At 45.3% G+C, this 22513-nt stretch overlaps 6 protein-coding genes across 6 annotated transcripts; 3 read left to right on the top strand and 3 right to left on the bottom strand.

Moving 5' to 3' along the window:
- Positions 1-629: 629 nt before the first annotated feature.
- HD556DRAFT_1233422 (uncharacterized protein) lies at positions 630-944 on the bottom strand (the record flags this gene model as incomplete). The annotated part of the gene is made up of 1 exon (XM_041297591.1): positions 630-944. One exon carries the CDS (start codon positions 942-944, stop codon positions 630-632), a length of 315 nt encoding a protein of 104 aa, XP_041162610.1.
- A 580-nt stretch (positions 945-1524) lies between these two features.
- HD556DRAFT_1441058 (uncharacterized protein) lies at positions 1525-3458 on the top strand (the record flags this gene model as incomplete). Its single annotated transcript, XM_041306225.1, has 6 exons — positions 1525-1759; positions 1814-2171; positions 2231-2245; positions 2297-2409; positions 2462-3243; positions 3294-3458. 6 exons carry the CDS (start codon positions 1525-1527, stop codon positions 3456-3458), a joined length of 1668 nt encoding a protein of 555 aa, XP_041162609.1.
- Positions 3459-4611: 1153 nt separating this feature from the next.
- Positions 4612-4923, bottom strand: HD556DRAFT_1194263 (uncharacterized protein; the record flags this gene model as incomplete). Its single annotated transcript, XM_041296245.1, has 1 exon — positions 4612-4923. A coding segment is annotated over one exon (312 nt), but the record flags the coding sequence as incomplete, so codon positions are not given.
- A 3579-nt stretch (positions 4924-8502) lies between these two features.
- HD556DRAFT_1441056 (uncharacterized protein) lies at positions 8503-9190 on the bottom strand (the record flags this gene model as incomplete). The annotated part of the gene is made up of 3 exons (XM_041306224.1): positions 8503-8535; positions 8602-9095; positions 9145-9190. 3 exons carry the CDS (start codon positions 9188-9190, stop codon positions 8503-8505), a joined length of 573 nt encoding a protein of 190 aa, XP_041162607.1.
- A 478-nt stretch (positions 9191-9668) lies between these two features.
- Positions 9669-11495, top strand: HD556DRAFT_1441055 (uncharacterized protein; the record flags this gene model as incomplete). The annotated part of the gene is made up of 7 exons (XM_041306223.1): positions 9669-10256; positions 10310-10336; positions 10391-10681; positions 10743-10936; positions 10984-11149; positions 11199-11347; positions 11402-11495. The coding sequence occupies 7 exons, from the start codon at positions 9669-9671 to the stop codon at positions 11493-11495; spliced, it is 1509 nt and encodes a 502-aa protein (XP_041162606.1).
- Positions 11496-12854: 1359 nt separating this feature from the next.
- Positions 12855-15509, top strand: HD556DRAFT_1306619 (uncharacterized protein; the record flags this gene model as incomplete). The annotated part of the gene is made up of 7 exons (XM_041299943.1): positions 12855-13082; positions 13133-13521; positions 13574-13663; positions 13720-13869; positions 13959-14331; positions 14433-14828; positions 15432-15509. 7 exons carry the CDS (start codon positions 12855-12857, stop codon positions 15507-15509), a joined length of 1704 nt encoding a protein of 567 aa, XP_041162605.1.
- Between the last annotated feature and the right edge of the window lie 7004 nt (positions 15510-22513).

Raw genomic sequence — 22513 nt, 5'->3', positions numbered from 1 at the left:
CTGTTAAGATGATACGGAGGCGACTGGTTTCACGCGAAGCCTACTTTGCAAGAGTAGCTTGCTGAATGTCATCATCTTAGACCACGTTTCAGGACATCCTTGCACTGTATAACAACTTGTGAACCAAAAAAATATGCTGGGAAAAGGAACCTTGAACTTACAGATTCTACGTCTATCGGAGCCAAGTCACTTTTGGTGGCAAGGGACTTTGCTGCGAAACGGAGATCCGTCGGGTTTGGTCCACCAGGCTCTGCACTAGGGTACGGTTGAAAAATCCCCGCGACTTTTCAACAGCTGTTTATAAACAGACTGCCTCAGACCATTTATAACCGGGTGTTTTAAACAATTTTCAACCAATAGTTATTAACTGGTTAGAAAATATTTATCAACAGTGTGAATAATGTTTTCGCAGTGAAAAAATGTGAAAACTTAGAATATTCAGTCAACCGGCCTCATTTCCGACAACTTGAATGGTGCTTTGTTCTGGTCCATCCGAAAGTCCTCCGAGTCGTCACTGTCGTGTCCAGTGTCCTCGGCAAGCACGTCATTGGTAGTTGGTCTGACTCCTGGCACAGAGCTTCTTCCAGGCATCTTTAGCTGTTGGCACATAGAGTATCCCATTCAAGGGGTCATCTTTCAGCGTGAGAGCTATCCGAGTCTGAGCTCGCATTCCTGGTGTTGAACAGGGTGCCTATGCTATCTGGCATCTTTTCACTTCCTTCAACAATTGCCCATAGTCCTCGAAGGTCAAGAATTAACTCGACACGGTACTTCCATAGTTGGAAATTCGAACCATCGTTTTCGAGTGATGGAATGTCATATAGGCGATTGGAGGCCTGTGCAGTTCTACTTGTTGATGTAGAGCTAGATGATATTGAAGGGATGCTCGAGGACGAAGGAGTCACAGCTGGTAGGGCTGCAGACACTGAGGGTGTGTTCGACATTTAATTATTGTTTCGGTTGGTGTTCCTTTGTGGTACTGGATTGATTCTAAGCACCAGGGGCTCATAACCTTTTGTTCGAGGACACGTCGGACGAAAGAGAAGACAGAATGAGTTCTATAACGAAAGTAAGTAAGTGCTAGAGTAGTAGTCAGTATCGTAGTAAAGAATCTAAATGAATGATATCATACCTCAGTCTCAAGAGTCGAAGACTGAGTACTGAGGCCTGAGGTGCATAGCGTATTATGTAAGCGAGTGTTGTTTGTTGTTGGCCGAATCAAAGTTATCACTGATCTATAATCTTTCAACACTTGCCACGCCTCATATAGCAGAAAGGTACGTTATGGGGGCAGGAAGAACGAGTCTGTCGAGTGACTGGCATGATAGCATATCGATAAAGTTCGTCACTGATCTGTCACACTGATTCGAGATATTCAGGATGATCATAAATCAAATTCCATCTTTGAAACTTCTCGAAATTTTGCTGGCTGAACAGACTGTAAAGGGAATCAAACCATAACTTCATGGATGCACTCATTGAGTATACAACTAACCTTAAAACGGCCCTTGACCCTTCGTCGAAATGCTGTTTACAAGGAAAGCTGCAGCCGTCTGGCTTTTTCTTGCCTTTGAACGGGCTCTGACTGCACAGATACCTCTGTCGAGTCATACATCTGCATCCTTTTACCCGGGGGTCGAAAATGATCTTGGACAATGGGACCTTGATGAAGGACCTGCTGTGAACGCGACAGGACATCTGTTGTTCGGAACGGCCAATTCCCTGCTTCAAAACTGGGCGAATACCCGTCATCGTATTGGTATGTTTAAAACTCCAATCAGATGGGTCGCGACTCATCATTTGCGCCCTGCAGGTCATACAATAGTCCCAGGGACTGTTCCCGTGGGCACTCTCCTCTACCATGGAACTATCACCGGTCCCTATTTACCGACCGCCCTGGATTGGGTGGCTGTGGAACCAGAACACTCCGCAATTTTCTGCAGAGGGACAATTGAAACAGGGTGCTGGCACCTTACCCTTACAGTCACTCAGCCGATGAAAGTGCTCTATTTTGACGGAAACAGCGCTGCGAAACTCCCTGAGGGCACTATGGATACCCAAGATCTCGTGGCATGGTCGGAAATGAAACCCGAGTGGGTGTGGAATGAGGAGCAGCGCATAAAGGATCTGTGTAAATGGGGTGAGAAGTATGGCGTGAACGGCTTTGTGAGGTTCGTTGGATGTTGAGATGCGTGCGCGCGGATGCCTGATGCTGATTTGGGAATCATAGGATGGAAATGAATTTGTGCGAATCCATCGTAGTTCCTTGGTGATTTATTATTGACGACGGTCATAGTGAAATCATGATCTGCAACTTCACCTCTCACATGGAGGTCGTCTCGTTCTTAAATATCGAGAGCGTCCGCGTCAGCACCCACCCGCTCGATATGCCAGAGGACCCCGATACTAGTGAGTGACTGTCCATGTTTTGACGTAGGTCTGATTTATTCTCGAACATCAGTTCGTCACGCTTTTGAAGTGATGCATTCTGCTTCATGGCGCGAAAATTATCCAGGAGAAACCCGGATTATGCTTGATTTTTCTGGGCTTGTCTCTTTCTATGACACCGCTCTTGTCCCCTCCTTGGTGCCGCGTCGTGTAGGCTTTGACCGGTGGGATCACCGAGTGGCAGGAATATCACCGGAGGATATAGAACGTGTCCAAGACAGGCTAGCTCAAGCGCTAACACAACCACCCTCCACAACCAGCGGCATTGACTGGAAAACAGTCTTGCGTGTGGTGGTCGATCGATATGCCAGCCGCCTGGAGTTTATACAGCACCTTTTGAACCTGACGTCGGACGATGGGTCGATCTTTAACCACACACAACAAATTCAGAGACAGTTGCGCAACGTGCTTTTGCCCTACACTGTGCTTGCAGCTCTACCTCCCAATGACTCCGTCACCGCCAACGCGACAAATTCGTGGGCTGCGCCAGTGTTTCGGGAATGTGCTACATCGCACGCGGCATCCATAGCGTATCGTGGAACAGCATTGACGCCCTCCGAACGTTTGCTCCTGCAGGCGCTGCGGGAAACTACGCATGAAATATGTCGCGTCGTCACGAAGATGTGGGCTTCCGGAATGAATTTTGGAGTCGACGCCTTTTATCCTCCGGAACAGCGCCCTGAAGTTGATCACATACATGCTCTCATAGGCGAATGGAAAGAGGATGTGACGCAGTTGATCTCCTGGTTGGACTGGAGCGTGTGGGTGAAGTGCCGACCGGCCTGTGGTTTCGAGGTAACAAAGTCAAGTCACTTGTTTACGAAATGACTGACCTCGTCGTGTAGGAGATGTGCTATTTGCCTACTTGGCCGTATGGGTTTTTCCCGACTCCCGGTGCACCACTTCAAACCCGATGGGACAGTGGTTCCTTATGGCCAGACCCAAACACAGGGGAATGGAAGCGACCACAGCCCAAGTGCATCAGACGGCGGGAGCCATATAGTTTTTAGGATACATGATTCACACTACTGCTGATATATACACGTCTTTTGTACATAATTATTGCACTGGAATTTAAGCGCGCCGTGCCCACGTGGGGCCTCGGAATGCCTACCTTAACAACAGTCCGACGCATTGGAAGTGTAAGTGCTCTCATCGGTGTCGCTCTCCTGGCCATCGCATCCGTCACGGTCGACCATCAAAGCCTTCAGGTCGCTTGCAAATTCTTCTTGGGATATAATGAGGTTGTGATCCTGCGCGTGGTTCTCGAGCTGATCGAGTAGTTCATCTGATTTGGCCAACGATGCCAAATCATTGCGGTCAGCATCAGTGAACCGGTGAGCAAGTGAGAATGGTATTTAAAGCAATATATTGTAGAGCATCGCAACAATCTTCGTAAATCTTCTGACACATGGCATTGTCGAAGAAAGACGAATTTGCAAGCACACTAACCCAGCAGCACTATTTATTTCGCAAGCTTTTGCACTTGGATGGATGGACGAAAATTGAATGCACACAGGTTCATGAAGTTCATGAAGTTAAATACAACCGAGACTGAGAGGGTTAGGGTACGGCATCAGTAAATTCACACATTTCTTGACCTTCCTTTTTTGCAACTTGCCGCCGGGTAATTCCCGAAAAGGAGCGGCAAAGCCAGTCATAAGAACGGTGACACCAACTTGCTGTGAACTTGCCACAAGACGATTATAAGTCGAAAAAGTAGGTGCCTCCTCTTGACTTCAACTTTTTCCAACTTTATTTTGACTTTTTTGACAATTATTTTGCACTTAGTATTCCTACAATGCAAGTAGCAATACTTTATTGTGACTTATTTTGCACTTATCTCACACTTATTTCACACTTGTTGAGATGAAAATGACCACAAAACATTGCATTTCGAGTGATAAGTAGATTAAGTGAGAAAAAAAGGAGCGAAAGCAATATGAAAGTACTGGTAAGTAGTAAAAAAGAGACCTCAAACATGCGTAATAAAGCAAATAACACGACAAGTAGTAGTACATGCCAGTAGCGGCAACAACTTGGCAGAGATGCAGGTGGGTATACTAGTAGTAGTACTGACTCTATAAAACAAAAAGTAGCACCAAAAACCATCAGTCGCAAGACACTAGAAAACAACAAAAAAGAACAGTACCAGATATTGAAGATGAGCGCATGCTCATCCTCAGAATCATCCTTGTCTGGAATGAGGGGCACACCATGCCTCTTTGCGGTGATGTCCTTCGTACGTTCCCAGATGTCTCGGAGGACTGACTCTTTCATGCGGTTGATGGACTTCATGTAACCCCTGGTTGCCACACCATAGTTGGTGTCTGAGAAGGCCTTTCGAGCATTGCTAGCCTTGCCCGATGCTTTGTTCAAACTGTGGGGGATCTTGACAGCCTTGCCTTTACTGTTGACTTCCAATTCACTGACGAGTGTGTTTTTGAGCCCGATAAGCTTGAGGGCATGTTCCATCTGAAACATGAGAAATATGTTAGTTGTGATATGACGAGAAAGTGAATATACATGCCGCCACAGTGGCAAGACTAAGAGCGCCCTTTGCATGTGTGGTCTTCCTGTGGCTATCAACAGCGCCTAATGTAGCACATCTGTGCTGTACAAGGACCTGTATGAGGAGTTCCAACTGAAAGGGTTGCTTTAGATGACCATCCTCTGTGGTGCTCCCATACAGGAATCCTAGCCCAGAGAGTAGTAGGTTGTTGGCAAAGTCTTTGCGGTCTTGGTCAGTCTCGATATCAGCCTGCAATGACATGAAGTGTGTGAGTATGGAAACAGCAGTAGATCTGATGCCATTGCGCCACTCTGATAGCCGCTGGGTGGCCTAAGAAAAAAAGATCAGATAGTATGAATTGCATCAAAAATCACTTACTAGGGCCATAACGGGTCCATCGGTAGTGACCGTGTGCGGTATATCCTCGTAAACCACATCCCAGGCATCCTGCATAGTGGCGCAGAGAGTTGTCTCTGACTTGAGACAGCCCCAGACTTCATCTTGATCTCCAATGGCAGAAATAAGAGTAGGGATGAACACAGCACTCCACCTAGCCACTGCCTGAGGACCTCCAGGAAGATGTTTGATCCTGTAAGCAGCACGGGGGAGGATCTCCATATGTGCAATGTTCGTGACACCAGAAGTGACACTCGAAATGCTGGAAAGACTGTAAGTGTGTGCAATGGAAGGTTTTGCCCACTTTGCCATGGGAGCTTTATGCTAACATTTGTAGTTAGTATAATTTAAACATTAATTATTGAAGCATACTACCATGGAAGTGACCCGCAGGGATACTTGTTCAGATTCGGTCTTGACTATGGGCTTGGTCTGGCCCACAAATTTGACTTCAGATGAATCTTCCTCGATCACAAAGGCATGATAATCCATAAAGTCATCATCAACCATGAGATCATCCTCAATCTGGTCATCCTCGAGCAGGTTGTCCTCGAGCAGGTCATCCTCGATCATGTCATCAGTCAAGCCATCCTCCATATCTGCGAGCTTGCGCTTGACACTCGTCGTTGGAGTGGTAGAGCAGGATGTTTGAATTTGAGTTTGAGTTTGAGCGAGAGCTGCAGTTCGATGGATGTCAGCATCATAATATCCTTTGGGAATCTGTGTAGAAGGAGGAGGTTTGAGATCAGATTCCCTATCAGTGTCAGACATGTAGTCAACAAGTGAAGTTACTACTGGTGGAGCTGTGTCAGCATTCATTTCATTGTCTTTGTCTGCAATGATGTCAGGCTGAATTGTGTCGTGCTGTTGGTGAATCAGATTGGTGTTGCGATAGGCTAAGTTTGTTTGCACTGAAGTATCAGGGACCTTGAAGGAGATCTTGACGCCCTGGTGATGCAGTTAACACATTAAAAAAAAGAACTAGATAATCAAACTCACCTGAGCAGTCTTTGGTTTGGACATACGGGTAAGGGCTTGAGAGCGCTCGTCTGATTCTGCCAAATCGTCGTCTGCAAAGAGGGTCATAAAACGATCTGCCACATTACTAGCCCCAGCATTGGCGATAGTATTGATAGGCATGAGCAGGGCGCCACCGCTACTAATAGTACTCCCTCTAGTGAGTTTAGAGGAGGGAGCAGTACTAGAAAAGTTGGAAGGCATAGGAAATGGTCTGATCTTCAAGTCGGAGATTGGCTTTGGAACACTGTCCTCAGGAATATTCGACCTCCAACCATGGATATGCCAGACAGCAAGACCAAAATTTTTGGGACCTGGCATGCTATCATTATCATGAATAATTAGATTGAGAAAGAAAAAAACCGTTTCAGTCAGATGGTGTATCATAGTTGAGAAGGAATAATAAATGCCTTACACATTATCAAACTTCTTGTTGTCATCACGTGCCATCGTTGATTCGTCCATCAAGATGTCAACACCCGCTGCTTCTATTGCATCTCTCACTGGTGTCTTCACTGGTAACACTGTCCTCTTGCCCTTCTTTTTGTGTGCCCCCAGCACTCACACCTCCTCTTTCTCCTCTGCATCACTCTTAGGATGTTCGATGTTATCACTGGCTGCTAATTTACTTCCAGCCCTACCACCCTTGTTATTAGCGCTAACAACTCCATCCTTGGCCACAGTCAAGTTGGAGGTCTCTGCAGCTTTGACAGCCTTTTTGACGGGGCATGGGCAGGGATGAGCAGGCTTTGGTGCATCAGCGCGCATAGCAGCTTGGTCTGTCTGCATTTTTTTTTCTGAAATGCAGCAATGCGCTTATGTCCTTCTTGTACAGCTATTTCACTTGCCTGCTTTTCATCTTTTTCACACTGGTCATCAGCAGCCTTTTGAGCTTTGGTACATCTCTTTATGCAACCTTTGCCTCCGGTCAGGATATGCCCTGGATGCTGAGTTGCATTTTTAGCTCAAGTTGTCATGCATTTTGGAACTGTGCTAGCAGGCTTAGACATGGTATCAATGGAGCTCTGGGAGGCTGAAGAAAGAGAAAATCAAACCAGTGGTAGCTAACAACAAGGTGGGTTTCGTCACAATTCTCCAAAAATTGTAGCCTAAGCTGACTCTGAATAAATACATTTAATGACCCTACTTATGCCCTAATGTACCTACTAATATATTAGTGTGATATTTTGCAGCTGCCATTGACACCGGAAGCCTCAATTTTTATCGACACTTTCCGGCACTCCCGATACTATCAATACAGCGCTTTGCCGGCAGGACATCAATGTTCACCAAGACCTTTCCAGCGAGATAGTCTACTAGCACTTCCCACACTGTTAGTACAATTTGTGGGTGCAGTGAGGCCAAGGTTCACTGCTTTTCCAGCGTGGCTTGAACATCAATGTTCACCAAAGCCTCTTCGGTATGGTTTGCTCGCATCCATTCTGAAGCCCTGAGTCTATAGCCTTCATTTTAGCATTAAACTTTATATTTTTACCAGTTGGGTGTCATATCCTGCGTTCCGGACCCGGACCAATCACACAATCATCTCCGGACTTCTGGACTTCCGGATCCGGTCAGCTCCTATCTTCCATGCCTTTTCCCTTTGGTATTTCCCTTATCAGTTAGTATGCTTTATTTTCCGTCCCTTATTCATTTCCGTCTTCATTTTACTAAGTTCCGATAGACTAGTGATAGTCGTCCCATATGTTCTCTCCATAGCCTTGCATAGCCTCACACTGCACTAACTGTTTCTCCGTTATGTCCTCAGTAGTATATAAACCCTGTACAGTCTCTGTAGTTCATCAGTTCGAATATTATCTTAGACTCTGCTCATTCCCTCCTCCATCCAACTTGAGTTCCCCTCTCGTTGTCCTCCGCTAGTTTTAGGATTGACTCCTATAGACTTGTCACCTCCGCCTCTACCTCTGGTAGTCCTCCACTGTTTCCTTTCTAGTTCGGACATCGTCCGGATTAGTCTTATCACTTGTTTCCGAACGTCTGCCGGAATTCCCATGCATCGGACATTGGACTCTGGACATTGTCCGACAACCTTCGGACATCATCCATTAGCCTTCGAAAGTTAGGGGCACGTACTCGGGTAAGACCTCGCGCGAGTATAAGACAAGCAACTAACACCAAGCACATGAGGAGAAGTACATGTCCTGAGGAAGTGTAAGCGAAAGAAATATAATAAAAAATGAGATGCACCATGTACTAAACACACCGACCCGGCGACCACGGGTCACAAGGTAGAACGGGCCACTAGCTCCTGTGTGCGGAATATCGAAGGTGAAATTCTCATAATGATACTGGAACCTTTCCTCCCCGTCGACTATGATTCTAGTCATTTGGAGGTCGGGTAACCGCTGTGTGATTTCAGGTGGGGGAGAATGTATTTTCACAGCTGGTGGGGCAGGGGGCAGAGTTGGAGTGGTGGGAAGGGGTGGGGGTAGAGTCAGAGTAGCAGAAGGGATCAGTGGGGCAGGGGGCAGAGTTGCAGTGGTGGGAGGGGCTGGGGGTAGAGCCAGAGTAGCAGAAGGGATCGGTGGCAGAGTATGAGTATGTAGCGTGGCAAGAGAGTCAGTTGAAGGCGAAGTACAACTGGCTGATGTTGTGGACAGGCCAGAGTTCCATAGATCAGTGCTGTCGACAATGACTTGAACCAGATTATAAGCATCGTTTGCAGAGAGCATTAATGAAGACAGAAGTTGGAAGACAGCATCTGTAAAGCATGAACTACTGGCAGATGGAACAATTAGCAAGACACGTACCCAGCACAATATGACTTTCATGGTCCGACACGCTATGGGACACCATGTTTGGTCAGAGAGGACAACGAGGTTGAACGTTGAGTACTGAGTGATGATCGATGAACGTTAAATTTGAACTCACCTGGGTGCATGACTTTTATGTTATCTGTGAAGACTGAAGAACGAAGCTTGGGAGACTCGGAGAGGACAGGACATTATTATGTAAGCCACTGTCATAGAAGACCGATATCATCCTCAGCGATTCACCGTGATGCATGCGCATGCATACATCTTCAACAAATGGGCCAGTGAGTTACCATTATCGTACGGGAACAGAGTCAGTTGCTAATAGAAGAATTGGCTATAGATTACAAAGGGATCCCCAGCTGGTCACAAATGGATCGAGTTATACTGGTGAAGTTCAGGAATGCAGGTCAGTGAGGAATGGCCTAACGTGCATGATCATATACTAAATAATAATAACTTGTAGCTACAGCTCTAAGATCAGGTTTCTGGGCATACACCTCCTAGTCCATTTGACGAGCATGAGCACTTCTGCATCTTCCCTGGGGCCGTTGTCTTCAACCCCCGTTCAGGTCATACACTGTTCAGAGGAACTCCGGCAGACCTTACGGGTATCAACCAGTAAACGAAAGAAGAAACCAACCCTCAATTCATACTCACGGACCTCCAAGCAGTCAGTCCAGCAACGACAGCACACTCAGTATTGTGTTCACGATGATGGCTCTATCACCTATGCACGGAGATACATAGAACCTCCCAAGAATGCGCAATTGTCTCAGCCCCTTGCATGGGAACCTTTGCCTGGTTTCATACCTGATCTTTGCAATGATTTTACAGCCGGTGGACTGTCATCAGACGACGATATCACATCTTCATTGGATAATAGCCCAAAAAAAAAAATTCTGTTACTTATGTGGTTAGACCATCGGTCTTTGTTCCTTGAGGAGCTGTTGCGCCTGGAAGGCAGAGGTGACCTCCTGGAAGCTCCTTGTTCCCACTGCGGCAATTCTTTCCCCAAATATCAATGTCAAGACTGTTTTGGTATCGATCTTCGATGTTTGTCTTGCATCACGGCTGCTCACCAGCGTCATCCATTGCATAGGTTGCAGGTTAGTGTAGTGTTTCTTCATTATGCAAGACATTTTCTGACCGACCCCCATAGAAATGGAACAGCAATTATTTCGAACACGTGACTCTGAAGAGCCTCGGCTTCTGAATACAATTAGGCCATGCATTTGGCCAGAGATGCCCAAACCCCCATCGCTCCTTTAATGATGATTTTGTCGTCATGGATTCATATGGGATCCACGAAGTCTTACTGGATTTCTGCAACTGTGTGGGGGCAGGATCGCACGTACAGCAACTACTTCGCGTGTCCTGGTTTCCTTCAACAACGGCTGACCCCAAAACTGCAGCCACCTTTTGCCTCCTGGATGAGTTTCATTTGCTGTCTTTCGAATCTAAAGTCTTGGCATACAAATTCTATAGTGCGCTTGCGCGTAGGACCGACAACACCGGCCTAACTCCCATTAAGGTCAGTAATTTGATTTTTTGTGCTTGCCTGACATGACAATGTGGCTTATTTGATTTTATAGGACCGATATGAATCATTCATGAGGATGATCCGTGAATGGCGGCATTTGATGATGCTCAAGTGTTCTGGGAGAGGGCATGACCCTAAGGGAATCGACGCCACAGAAGACGGTGATTGTGCGGTCTTGTGCCCTGCTTGCCCACATCCAGGTAAAAACTTACCTGATGACTGGGAGCAAGCTCCTCGTGGAAAACGGTGCGCTGGAAACACGATAGTCGGTCGATGTCTGACATTTATTTTAGCTGGATCTACGCATTGTTCGTGGCCATCGATGCCAACTTCCACTTGAAGTGCAAAGTTGTCTCGAGCGATACCACAGACCCAAGTTTAAGTCATGGATTGGCATACTTTGTAGAGGAGAGTGCTTACAAGAAGTTGCTCGCAGAGAAAACTGATGTCCCACAAGAGGTGAGGCTACCTTGTGATCGCTACATTGGTCCTCGTTGATTCCTTTTAGAAATCTACGTGCGCTAGCCATAATGCCGTGAATATGGCTGATACAAAGACCAATTGGGGGCTAGCCGCTACAGGGCTTGGCACTATCGACTGTGCCCGTCATAACATGAAGCGTCCGAACGCCGTCGGAGACTTGCAAAAGGGAGAGAAGTAAGTCTACTCAATCACTGACAATTACATGCGCTGAACCACGATCGCCGATAGATACATTAATATGGACTACCTTTTTTTCAACACTCCATCACACCTCCTTGCACAGCCCATACTGTCATATAGATATATCCTAAGTGGACTATAATCCTAAAAGTCCGATACATACTCTTCTTTCATTATCCATCATCCAACAGGATGTATCCAGGATATATCACTCATTAGAATCACGCTGGCGGCTTCCCATGCTTACAAATCCTCATCTGGCAGCTTCCCATGCTTACAAATCACCGTTCTACGGGGGGTTGAATGCTCCATATGGATATTTGGCAGTTCACCTCTGTTTGCACCTTGCCATTGCCCCTGCCTTCCTCATTCTCCTTGATCCGGGATGATCGATCAGCAGGTGGCGATAGGATCTGACGATAGGATCACTTCTTGTACCTGTCAAGAAGTAATATGGCTGACACACTGCACAGCACTTTGACTTTGTGTTCGAAAATGTGTTCTTCAACCGTGAGAACAAATTGCGTGACTACCAAGGCTTTCAAACGCACCTGGTAACCTCCAACCTCCTGCTCTTCAGCGCCCACCAGAATGTTCTCCCAGACGCTTATGGAGCCATCTTGTGTACCCAGCAAATTTGGATGTCAAAGTACGAGTGCCTATGGATTGACCCGCTCGTGTTGGTCCATTGTCTGAATCCATGAGTCTAACTTTCATTACGATTGACTCCCTGATTTAGTCTTACTAGTTCTCATAATCGTTAATACTTGGGGCGGTACAACTCGAAGTACTCTTAAGTACTGAGTGCCTATGGATTGACCCGCTCGTGTTGGTTCATTGTCTGAATCCGTGAGTTTTAATTTCATTTTGATTGACTCCCTGATTTAGTCTTACTAGTTCTCATAATCGTTTATACTCGGGGCGGTACAACTCGAAGTACTCTTTCAGACACTCATTTTCCTTTCAGTTGAAGCTGACTTCTTTGAGCTCGCCACGATCAAGTAGGTCTTTCAGCCCGGCATCTGGAACAGACACATCTTTGGCACCCGTGATCACCGAGCTCCAGCCACGATGACACGGCTCCGTATTTCCTGCTCAGAGCGTCCAAGGGATCTTAGCATAGTCCGGGCTGTCCCAACTCAAGATGAGCTCCTGCATCAATGCATCGATATGTTAGTTCATCTGGCGTGCATTTAAGAGATCCTTGCAGCTAAATTAAACGAGATTAATACTACTACTATCACTACTAGTATTTGTCAATTGTGACATGAAGCTTTGGGCTGTGTAATAAAGTATCATGTAGCTGTATACTCACTGAGTATGATACAGTGTCCGTGCGTGGGATATTGGTCTCGATTTTTACACTACATTTCAATATTCATTTCACTTACTGCAGCTTAAATGCCCAGCCTTGTCGATCAACGCGTCAAATAACGTTAAGAGTACGTATCTAATTGATCTCATCCGCTGAGATGACTTAATGTCGACACTATGAAAATAGATGGCTCCTCGTAAATGGACAACATCCAAGCAGGAGGTGTGGCTTGAACCGTGGTACCAAAAGTTCGCCGAAAAGCAGAGTGACAAGAGTAGAAACCACCAAAACTTCTTTGCGGACCTTTATGAAAAATGGTTCGAGGTGTTTCCAGAGCCTCGCCCAAATAATATCACTGAATTGGGGCCATTAACACTGGGAGAATATGATAGTGCAATTCACACACGAAAAGCCGTAAGCTTCATTGAAATTTTCAAACCGACAACACTGAAAATGTTTGATAGAAATTACATATGCAATTCAAAAATAATTTTAGCGGGACAAAGGCAGGGCGACAAGCGAAAGCCAATGCCAACGACGTCTTTGACGCTGTTGTGCGGAAGATAACTGAATGTGAAAAACCTACACGAATGCTTCAGGAACACGAAGCTTATTCCAAGTTGTACTATGCTGATCGTGTTCAGAAATCCATCCAAGAGACGCTCAAGGTTGCACAAGCAACACAATCACTCACCAATGGTCAGCGAGTAGCGCTATTGAAAAAAGAGACCGCTACTCTGTATGCAGGCGAGTCTGAGGAGATCAAGGCTAAAGTGAGGGAGTACATCCATGCACAGAAGGAAGAGCGCGGTAAGGAAAAAGCCGAGCCTTGGAGTGATGAAGATCAGCAACAGTGTGTCCTGCTCGAGTTCACTGTGTAATAGTATCACCTGACATGCACAAAGGAATCTTACCAAACTGGCCACCATTGTGAATCAATTCCTCAAAGGCCTCGCTGATGCCACTGGTCTATCCTTCAGCCTTCTCAGTTGGAGGTCCATCTGCCGAGTTAGGTGGAATGATTGATGTCTGGAGGTATGTTCTACATCAGAGACTCAAAACTCGAGAGTCGAAATGACACTCAGCTGGACAGCTTCCATGTTGGAATGACGAAGCTGGGCAATAATTTTAGTCAGGCTTACCCTAAATTTGAGAGCGAGATAGTGGGACCATTCCGAGATTATCTGTATCGTGTGTACCAGTAAGTGTCATCTTTGACCATCCGTGACACCTTGTACAAAAAGGCTTACCATTTCGATAACAGCGGAGGCCGCAATACTGAAAGATCAGAAGATGGGGGGAGCAAGCAGCTCCAGATCATCATGGGGAGACAGCTGTGTGCGATGAGAATCAATCGTCATATCCTGTGATGGATGAGCTGTCCAAGCAGGATAAATCTTTGTCAGGCACGTTGGGATCGCCGGATATATCCGAGTTTCCTTCTTCGTCAAATGCTCCCACACTATCCTCTCCAGTGTCAACGCTGCCTTTCAGTTCTGAAAATATCATCTCTGGCGACAATCAACCAAACTGGCAGCTGGCCGACGATGGGTTTGATGACTTCCTAGAGACATTGGCCCAGAATCTGCCCATGTCAACTGTTGACTACTTGATGTCACATGTTCCACCTTCGGCTGAGACACCTTCCGTTCCGGTTCCAGCTGTGGCTGAAACACCCTATTGTCCCCTTCCTGCCAGTTTTCCCCCGTTCTGTCCATGGTGCTTATGTTGACACGCCCGAGCCATCTGATGGTATGCCCCCAGCTGATTCACTTCCTAGTGGATTCGCACATCCCACCGCACACCTTCCTGGAAATGAGGAGCCCAACAGCAACAGGCCAGACTGCACTCCCTCCATCTTCGATGGCAGAAGACCATACAGAGGACTCGTCTCCTCCATCCACCTCGTCCCACACTTCTGCTTCGGCAAATGTTGTGAATGAGGCTCAAGCGAATGAGGTTCAAACAGCCGAGGTTCAAACAGTCAAGGGGGATGACAACGGTGGACTCCGTAGAACAAGGCGTGCACACATCCCATCTACACGCAACAGCATCGCCAACTCAATCGGCAACAATTGCAAGGAGAACGCACTATTGAATCTGGCTTCAAAACGCAGCCATAACACTGATTCATCCGCTCGTGCGGGCCAGGCAAGCGAAGTAAGTCTCTTCTTGTGTTTTTACATCTCTTCTGCTCATTATCTCGCACAGAAGGCCTAGAGTGTGACATCACACAGGAGAATACATCCTCAAGGGCCTGATAGTACCTCTGCAGGCATATGTTTAGAGTCATCCTGTACATTACTATACCTAATACTTGAGTCTTGTTGCTAATATACTCGTTCCTATTGACCAATCAACTCGGAATTTGAACATTTGAACACAGTACTGTCTGAACTTTGAACATGTTGGTGCACAGGCTTCTCGATGATAATGATAGTTATGAGTCAAACATGCGAGTTATATACATATGGGCCAAGATGCAAAATATTAGCCTATTCAAAACTCGTAGTTCTGGTACAAGAATCCGTTGAGCAAATGCACGACGGCTCACATATTACAGTGACCTATCTCCGTATAATACGAGGGAACGGACATGCATAATATCCCGTATGATACGGGCCAGCGGACCATGGGCCCATGATAAAAATATCCTCGACTATGACGGATGGGCCGGGAGGCAAATTATTCCCGATGGAGGCGGGTGGGCCCATGCAGGGAATATATAGAGTAGATGAGTGGGCCGATGTATATGAATATTAGGTAGACGGGTGGGCCGAGGTAGTTGGATATTATGCAGATGGGTGTATTAAGGTAGATGTGTATGAGATAGATGGGTAGGTACTTGTTATCACATTCACGGGTGGGCCCAGACACATATTAAATTAGACGGGTGGGCCGAGGGTATTATAAAATATTGTATTAGACGGGTAGGCCCAGACACATATTAATTAGACGGGTGGGCCGAGGGTGTTGTATGGGATGTTGTATTAGATGGGTGGGCCGAGGGTGGTATAAAATATAGATGGGTGGGCCCATGTGTATCATAATTGTAGACATGATGGAGCTGAGGTAGTTGTACATCAACCAAATCAGAGGAGGTAATAAATCAAAGTTACCGAGTTCCTGGAGCAGCAGGTGATCTCCTGACATGGCCTTTGATGGTGCACAGGTTGTCTTGCAGAATTTGGAATCCGGGGTGCAAAGCTTGTGTTGCCCTATGAGACACCAAGTTCCGACCACCCAAATTTGGGTCAACCGTACCGACTTCTGAGTTCCAGGACCCGGGAGTCGACAAATGAATATCTGATAACCAGCACACTTCCAATCAGGTAGTATTTCATTGAGCAATGGATCATCCAAGGGGTCCCTTATCGGACTCGGTAGTCAATATAGGCAAATGATAATGAAAACATGAAAGTTGTTATTATGCTATTTTTCAAACCCGAGACCCTGAAACCCATTGTTCAACATGTCCATTTTTCACTCACTGCACAAATCACCGAGTTTCGAGTTTCGAGTGCCGAAACCCAAAACTCAAAACCCGGTGTGCAACACATCGATTGTTCATTTACATTACACAGATCATCGAGTTCCGAGTGTTGAGCGCCGAAACCCGAAAATATGTATGGAACATGTCCATTTCTTACTCATTGCACATATCACCGAGTTTCGAGTGCCGAAACCCAGTGTGCATCATGTCCATTGTTCAATTATATTACACAAGTCATCGAGTTCCGAGTTCCGAGGGCCAAAATCCGAACCCCGGACCCCGAAAATATGTGCGCAACATGTCCATTTTTCACTCACTGCACAAATCACTGAGTTTCGAGTGCCAAAGCATGAAACTTGAAACCCAGTGTGCAACATGTTGATTTTTCATTTATATCACACAAATAACCAAGTGCCAAGTACCAAGTGCCGAAACCCGAAGCCCGAGACCCGAAAATATGTATGCAACATTTCCATTTTTCACTTGTTGCACAAATCACTGAGTTTCAAGTGCCGAAACCTGAAACTCAAAACCGGGTGTGCAATATGTTCATCGTTCATTTACATTACACAGATCATCGAGTTCCGAGTGCCGAGTGCCGAAACCCGAAGCCCGAGACCCGAAAATATGTACACAACATGTCCATTTTTCACTCACTGCACAAATCACCGAGTTTCGAGTGCCAAAGCGTGAAACTTGAAACCCAGTGTGCAACATGTTGATTTTTCATTTAAATCACACAAATCATCGAGTTCCGAGTGCCGAGGGCCGAGACCCGAACCCCGAAAATATGTATGCAACATGTCCATTTTTCACTTGTTGCACAAATCACCGAGTTTCAAGTGCCGAAACCCAAAACTCAAAACCTGGTGTGCAACATGTTCATTGTTCATTTACATTACACAAGTCATTGAGTTCCGAGGGCCGAAACCCGAACCCCGAACCCCGAAAATATGTACACAACATGTCCATTTTTCACTCATTGCACAAATCACCGAGTTTTGAGTGCCGAACCCAAAACTCGAAACCCAGCATGCAACATGTCCATTTTTCATTTACATTACACAAATCATCGAGTTCCGAGTGCCGAGGGCCGAGACCCGAACCCCGAACCCCGAAAATATGTGCGCAACATGTCCATTTTTCACTTATTGCACAAATCACCGAGTTTTGAGTGCCAAAACCTGAAACTCGAAACCCAGGTGTGCAACATGTCCATTTTTCATTTATATTACACAAATCATCGAGTTCCGAGTGCCGAGGGCCGAGACCCGAAGCCCGAGACCCGAAAATATGTATGCAACATTTCCATTTTTCACTTGTTGCACAAATCACCGAGTTTCAAGTGCCGAAACCCAAAACTCAAAACCGGGTGTGCAACATGTCCATTTTTCAATTATATTACACAAGTCATTGAGTTCCGAGGGCCGAGGGCCAAAACCCGAACCCCGAACCCCGAAAATATGTGCACAACATGTCCATTTTTTGCTCACTGCACACAGTCCACAATTTCGGGGTTTGGGGGTTTTAAATCAACCTTTCATATATCCATACACATTTTACCAACCCCCGAACCCCGAAATTGTGGACTGCCGGGTTTCGGGGTTCGGGGGTCCCGGAACTCGGAACTCGGTATGTAAGACAACAAAAATATCTTTCGGGGTTCGGGGGTTAGTGAAATGTTTATAGATATATGTAGGTTAATTCAAACATGTCTGAAAATTTTCATTCGTCTCAAATGTCAAATCCTGAGTTCCGGGCTTCGGGACTTGGCACCCGGCACCGGCACTCGGGGTTCGGGGTTCGGGGTTCGGCACTGAAAATTTGACATTCAGGTGTTCGGGTTTCGGGTGATATCTAAATCAACAGCTTCGAGTTCTGCCAAAGCGTGAAACTTAAAACCCAGTGTGCAACATGTTGATTTTTCATTTATATCACACAAATCATCGAGTTCCGAGTGCCGAGGGCTGAGACCCGAAGCCCGAGACCTGAAAATATGTACACAACATGTCCATTTTTCACTCACTGCACAAATCACTGAGTTTTGAGTGCCAAAGCGTGAAACTTGAAACCCAGTGTGCAACATGTTGATTTTTCATTTATATCACACAAATAACCAAGTGCCAAGTGCCAAGTGCCGAAACCCGAAGCCCGAGACCCGAAAATATGTATATAACATTTCCATTTTTCACTTGTTGCACAAATCACTGAGTTTCAAGTGCTGAAACCCAAAACTCGAAACCTGGTGTGCAACATGTTCATTGTTCATTTACATTACACAGATCATCGAGTTCCAAGTGCTGAGGGCCGAAACCCGAAGCCCGAAACCCAAAATCATGTACACAACATGTCCATTTTTCACTCATTGCACAAATCACCAAGTGTCGAGTGTCGAAACCTGAAACCCGGTACTTCAAATGGACACGAATTGTATTTGTATGTATTATCCATTGGTGTAGGGTTCAAATAACTTGGGAATTGTATTTGTCAGCACTCGGTACTCGGTACTCAGTGATTGGTGGTCAGTGGTCGGTACTCGAGACTCAGTAGTCAATATAGGCAAATGATAATGAAAAATGACAGTTGTAGTCCACGTCAAGGTGAGTGTCTTGGTAGTCTTTCCTTGTCATTCGGCAAAACATCAGCAATAATGAAAAAATGAAAGTTGTTATTATGCTTAACTTCCTTACCGAAGGTTGTAGTCCAAGTCCAGGTGAGTGTAGTGATAGTCTTTTCTTGTCAATTGGTTATCTTGTTACTCATTATGCAGTACTCGGTACATGGTAATTGGTACTCAGTATTTGGTTTTGATACTCGGTACCCGGGAATCAGTAGTCAGCTTAATGAAGGTTGTAGTCCGAGTCTAGGTGAGTTTATTTGTAGTCTTTTCTCGTCCATTGGTTACCATGTGACCGAGATATAAGCTAAAGAAATCCGAAACATCAATAATGACAAATGAAATACATGTGTGCAGTAAGTGAGTCTAAAGATAAAAGAATGAATATTAATAGCGAGACTTGCACATTATGTCGAGATATCCAACATAACAAGCCTGTGATGTGATCAGAGACCTGGAATAACACCCATATACATCCATTATAATAGCTTAAAAGCTTAGAAAGATTCATGAAGGATTGATGTAATGATAGGCAAAATGACATATGTGTGGAGAGTGACAATAGACATCTTTTATACAAAGTCACATTTATATATGATTCAGGCCAAAAATATCATTACAAATATGTAGGATAGATCGTAAACTACCCAAGGAACCCATACTGCCTACTGCCCTGAGGGTAGGGGGTGGGTAGAAGGGATATAGTGAAAATATGAGTTGACCCAGCATTAAAGTCCTACCACTGCTCAACTAACCATTTTCGATGCTTTGGGTCTTTGAAGTTTCCCACACTCAATTTCTTACCCATTTCACTTCCTCAGTACTCAATTCTTGGTTGATTTGTCTGTAAATTTATCTCTATGATACTTAAGATATTTGAAATGTACCCCAGGTTTCTGATTATGAAGATTCAATGTTTTGAAGGCATGGGCCCCTTATCAGGTGAAATGGCAAGTATACACACTAGTTCACAAACTCCAGCCTATTGTGAGCTGATCTTGGTCATAAGAAGCAAGAATATAAGCTATGCTCATTATATATTAAAAGGTTGGATCATGGATGCAAGGGCAAGATACTGAAAATCGTGAAAAAATGTCACAAGTGCAATTGTCTATGCTTTGTTCCTGGAAAAGGATCCTGTGTGTCCTGGGCTGGTTATATGATATATCTACTCCGAATATGCTCAGGAATAGACTCCCTACAGTCCTTGAGGTCCAGTCCTACAGGGAAAAAACCCCAGCAGGTGAACCACCAGAAGAGGGGGAGGTACACTATACAATAAAGGATTACCCTATGGTCCTGAGCTCCTGATACATTGTTTCTATTGTTGAATAGATGATTGAGATACTATTCACCTAGAAATGAACACATAGGAACATATTTTGTATTTTTATGTATATATGCAATATCCATTCAAGCACCAAGTCCCGACACTTGATAGTTGATAGTCAGTATTCGAGCTCCGAGTGCCAATATTGCCTACCAATATCTCAGTCAAATGATAACCAAACCAAGACCCAAGTTCCAAACCTGACTACTGAATACCAAGTATCAGTACTCGGGACTCGGGACTATTGGCTGGAGTACCCAACTATTGATTCACAGGTACCGAGAATTAGAACCAAGTACTGAGTACCTGACTACTGATTCTCGGGTACCAAGTATCAGAACCGAGTACCGAGTACCCCACTACTGATTCTCGGGTATCAAGTATCAGAACCAAATACCAAGTACTGATTCCCTTGTACCGAGTACCGAGTAACGAGATAACCAATTGACAAGAAAAAACTACCAATACACTCACCTTGGCTCGGACTACAACTTTTGTTCAGGAACTTAAACATAATAATAACTTTCATTTTTCATTATTGCCGATGTTTCAGATTTCTTTAGCTTATATCTCGGTTAAATGATAACTGATGGACAAGAAAAGACTACCAATACACTCCCCTAGACTCGGACTACAACCTTCGGTAAGGAAGTTAAGCGTAATAACAACTTTCATTTTTCATTACCATTTGCCTATATTGACTACCGACCAGTGGCTGAGTGCCGAAGCTTGAAACTTGAAATCGGTGGAAAATGAAATCTCGCAACAATGTACACATGAACATGTTTCATTTCCATAAACAATTCCCCGAGTGTCATGTACCGAGCCCCGAAACCCAAAGCCTGAAGCCCGGACTGTGTTGTCAGGTTAGTACAAGACACTCGGTGAATTGTCAAAGGAAATGAAACATTTTCATGTGTACATTGTCACTGAGATTTTGTTTTCCACTGATTTCAAGTTCCAAGCTTCAGCACTCAGCATCCGGCACTCGGAACTCGGAACTCGGCGCTCGGAACTCAGAACTCAGTGAAATGTCCAAGGAAATAGAAATTTCACAATTCCCTGAGTTAGTACAAGACACTCAGTGAATTGTCAAAGGAAATAAAACATTTTCATGTGTACATTGTTGCAAGATTTCGTTTTCCACTGATTTCAAGTTTTGAGCTTCGGCACTCGGCACTCGGAACTCGGAACTTGGCGCTCGGAACTCGGAATTTGGCGCCCGGAACTCGGAACTCAGTGAAATGTCCAAGGAAATAGAAATTTCACAATTCCCCGAGTGTCGTGTACCGAGCCCTGAAGCCTGAAGCCGGGACTGTGTTGTCAGGTTAGTACAAGACACTCGGTGAATTGTCAAAGGAAATAAAACATCTTCATGTGTACATTGTTGTGAGATTTCATTTTCCACTGATTTCAAGTTTCAAGCTTCGGCACTAATTTGGAACTCGGGACTCGATTTTTGAGATGAAAGACATTTTTCAAACATGTTTGAATCAACCTTTCATATATCCATAAACATTTTACCAACTCCCGAACCCCGAAATTGTGGACTGCCGGGTCTCGGGGGTTGGGGGTCGGTGCTCGGGACTTGGGAAATTTGGGGAGATCAATAAAATTTGATCTACAACAAATTTGATTTACAAACAAATTGATTTACAAACTTTTGAAAGATATGTCGTCTCACATATCGAGTCCCGAGTTCCGGGACCCCCGAACCCCGAACCCTGAGACCCGGCAGTCCACAATTTCGGGGTTCGGGGGTGATCTACAATAAATTTGATTTACAAACAAATTGATTTACAAACTTTTGAAAGATATCTGTGTCGTCTCACATATTGAGTCCCGAGTTCCGGGACCCCCGAACCCCGAAACCCGAGACCCGGCAGTCCACAATTTCGGGGTTTGGGGGTGGTAAAATGTCTATGGATATACAAAAGGTTGATTCAAACATGTTTGAAAGATGTCTTACCCGGAACTCGGGACTCAATTTTTGAGATGAAAGACATCTTTCAAACATGTTTGAATCAACCTTTCATATATCCATAAACATTTTACCAACCCCCGAACCCCAAAATTGTGGACTGCCGGGTCCCGGCTTTCGGGGTTCGGGGGTCCCGGAACTCGGAACTCGGTGAAGGTACAACAATTCAGAGAGTGAGTCTGAACAATGTTGGGTCTTGCAGAACCTAGCTGCTATTCAACCCTAAAGGGTTTCTGGACCAGGCTCAAGGCTCAGAGGAGAGGAAATATCATGAAAACTTGCTGAGTACTCTGACTCCTACTGGTAACTGGTGAAAAGATAACTTGCTTATGTAAGCTACAAAGGTGCCAACATAAGGTAAGGTAAAAACAGTCTCTACAAGCCCAGCCAGAAATGAATCCCTACATCGGTATGTGAGACAACA

The sequence above is a fragment of the Suillus plorans genome (genome assembly GCF_016647745.1).
Source record: "Suillus plorans strain S12 chromosome Unknown HD556scaffold_16, whole genome shotgun sequence".
NCBI lineage: Eukaryota > Fungi > Basidiomycota > Agaricomycetes > Boletales > Suillaceae > Suillus > Suillus plorans.
The sequence above is the reverse complement of the archived record's forward strand: the minus strand, read 5'-3'. Positions and strand labels throughout refer to the sequence as shown.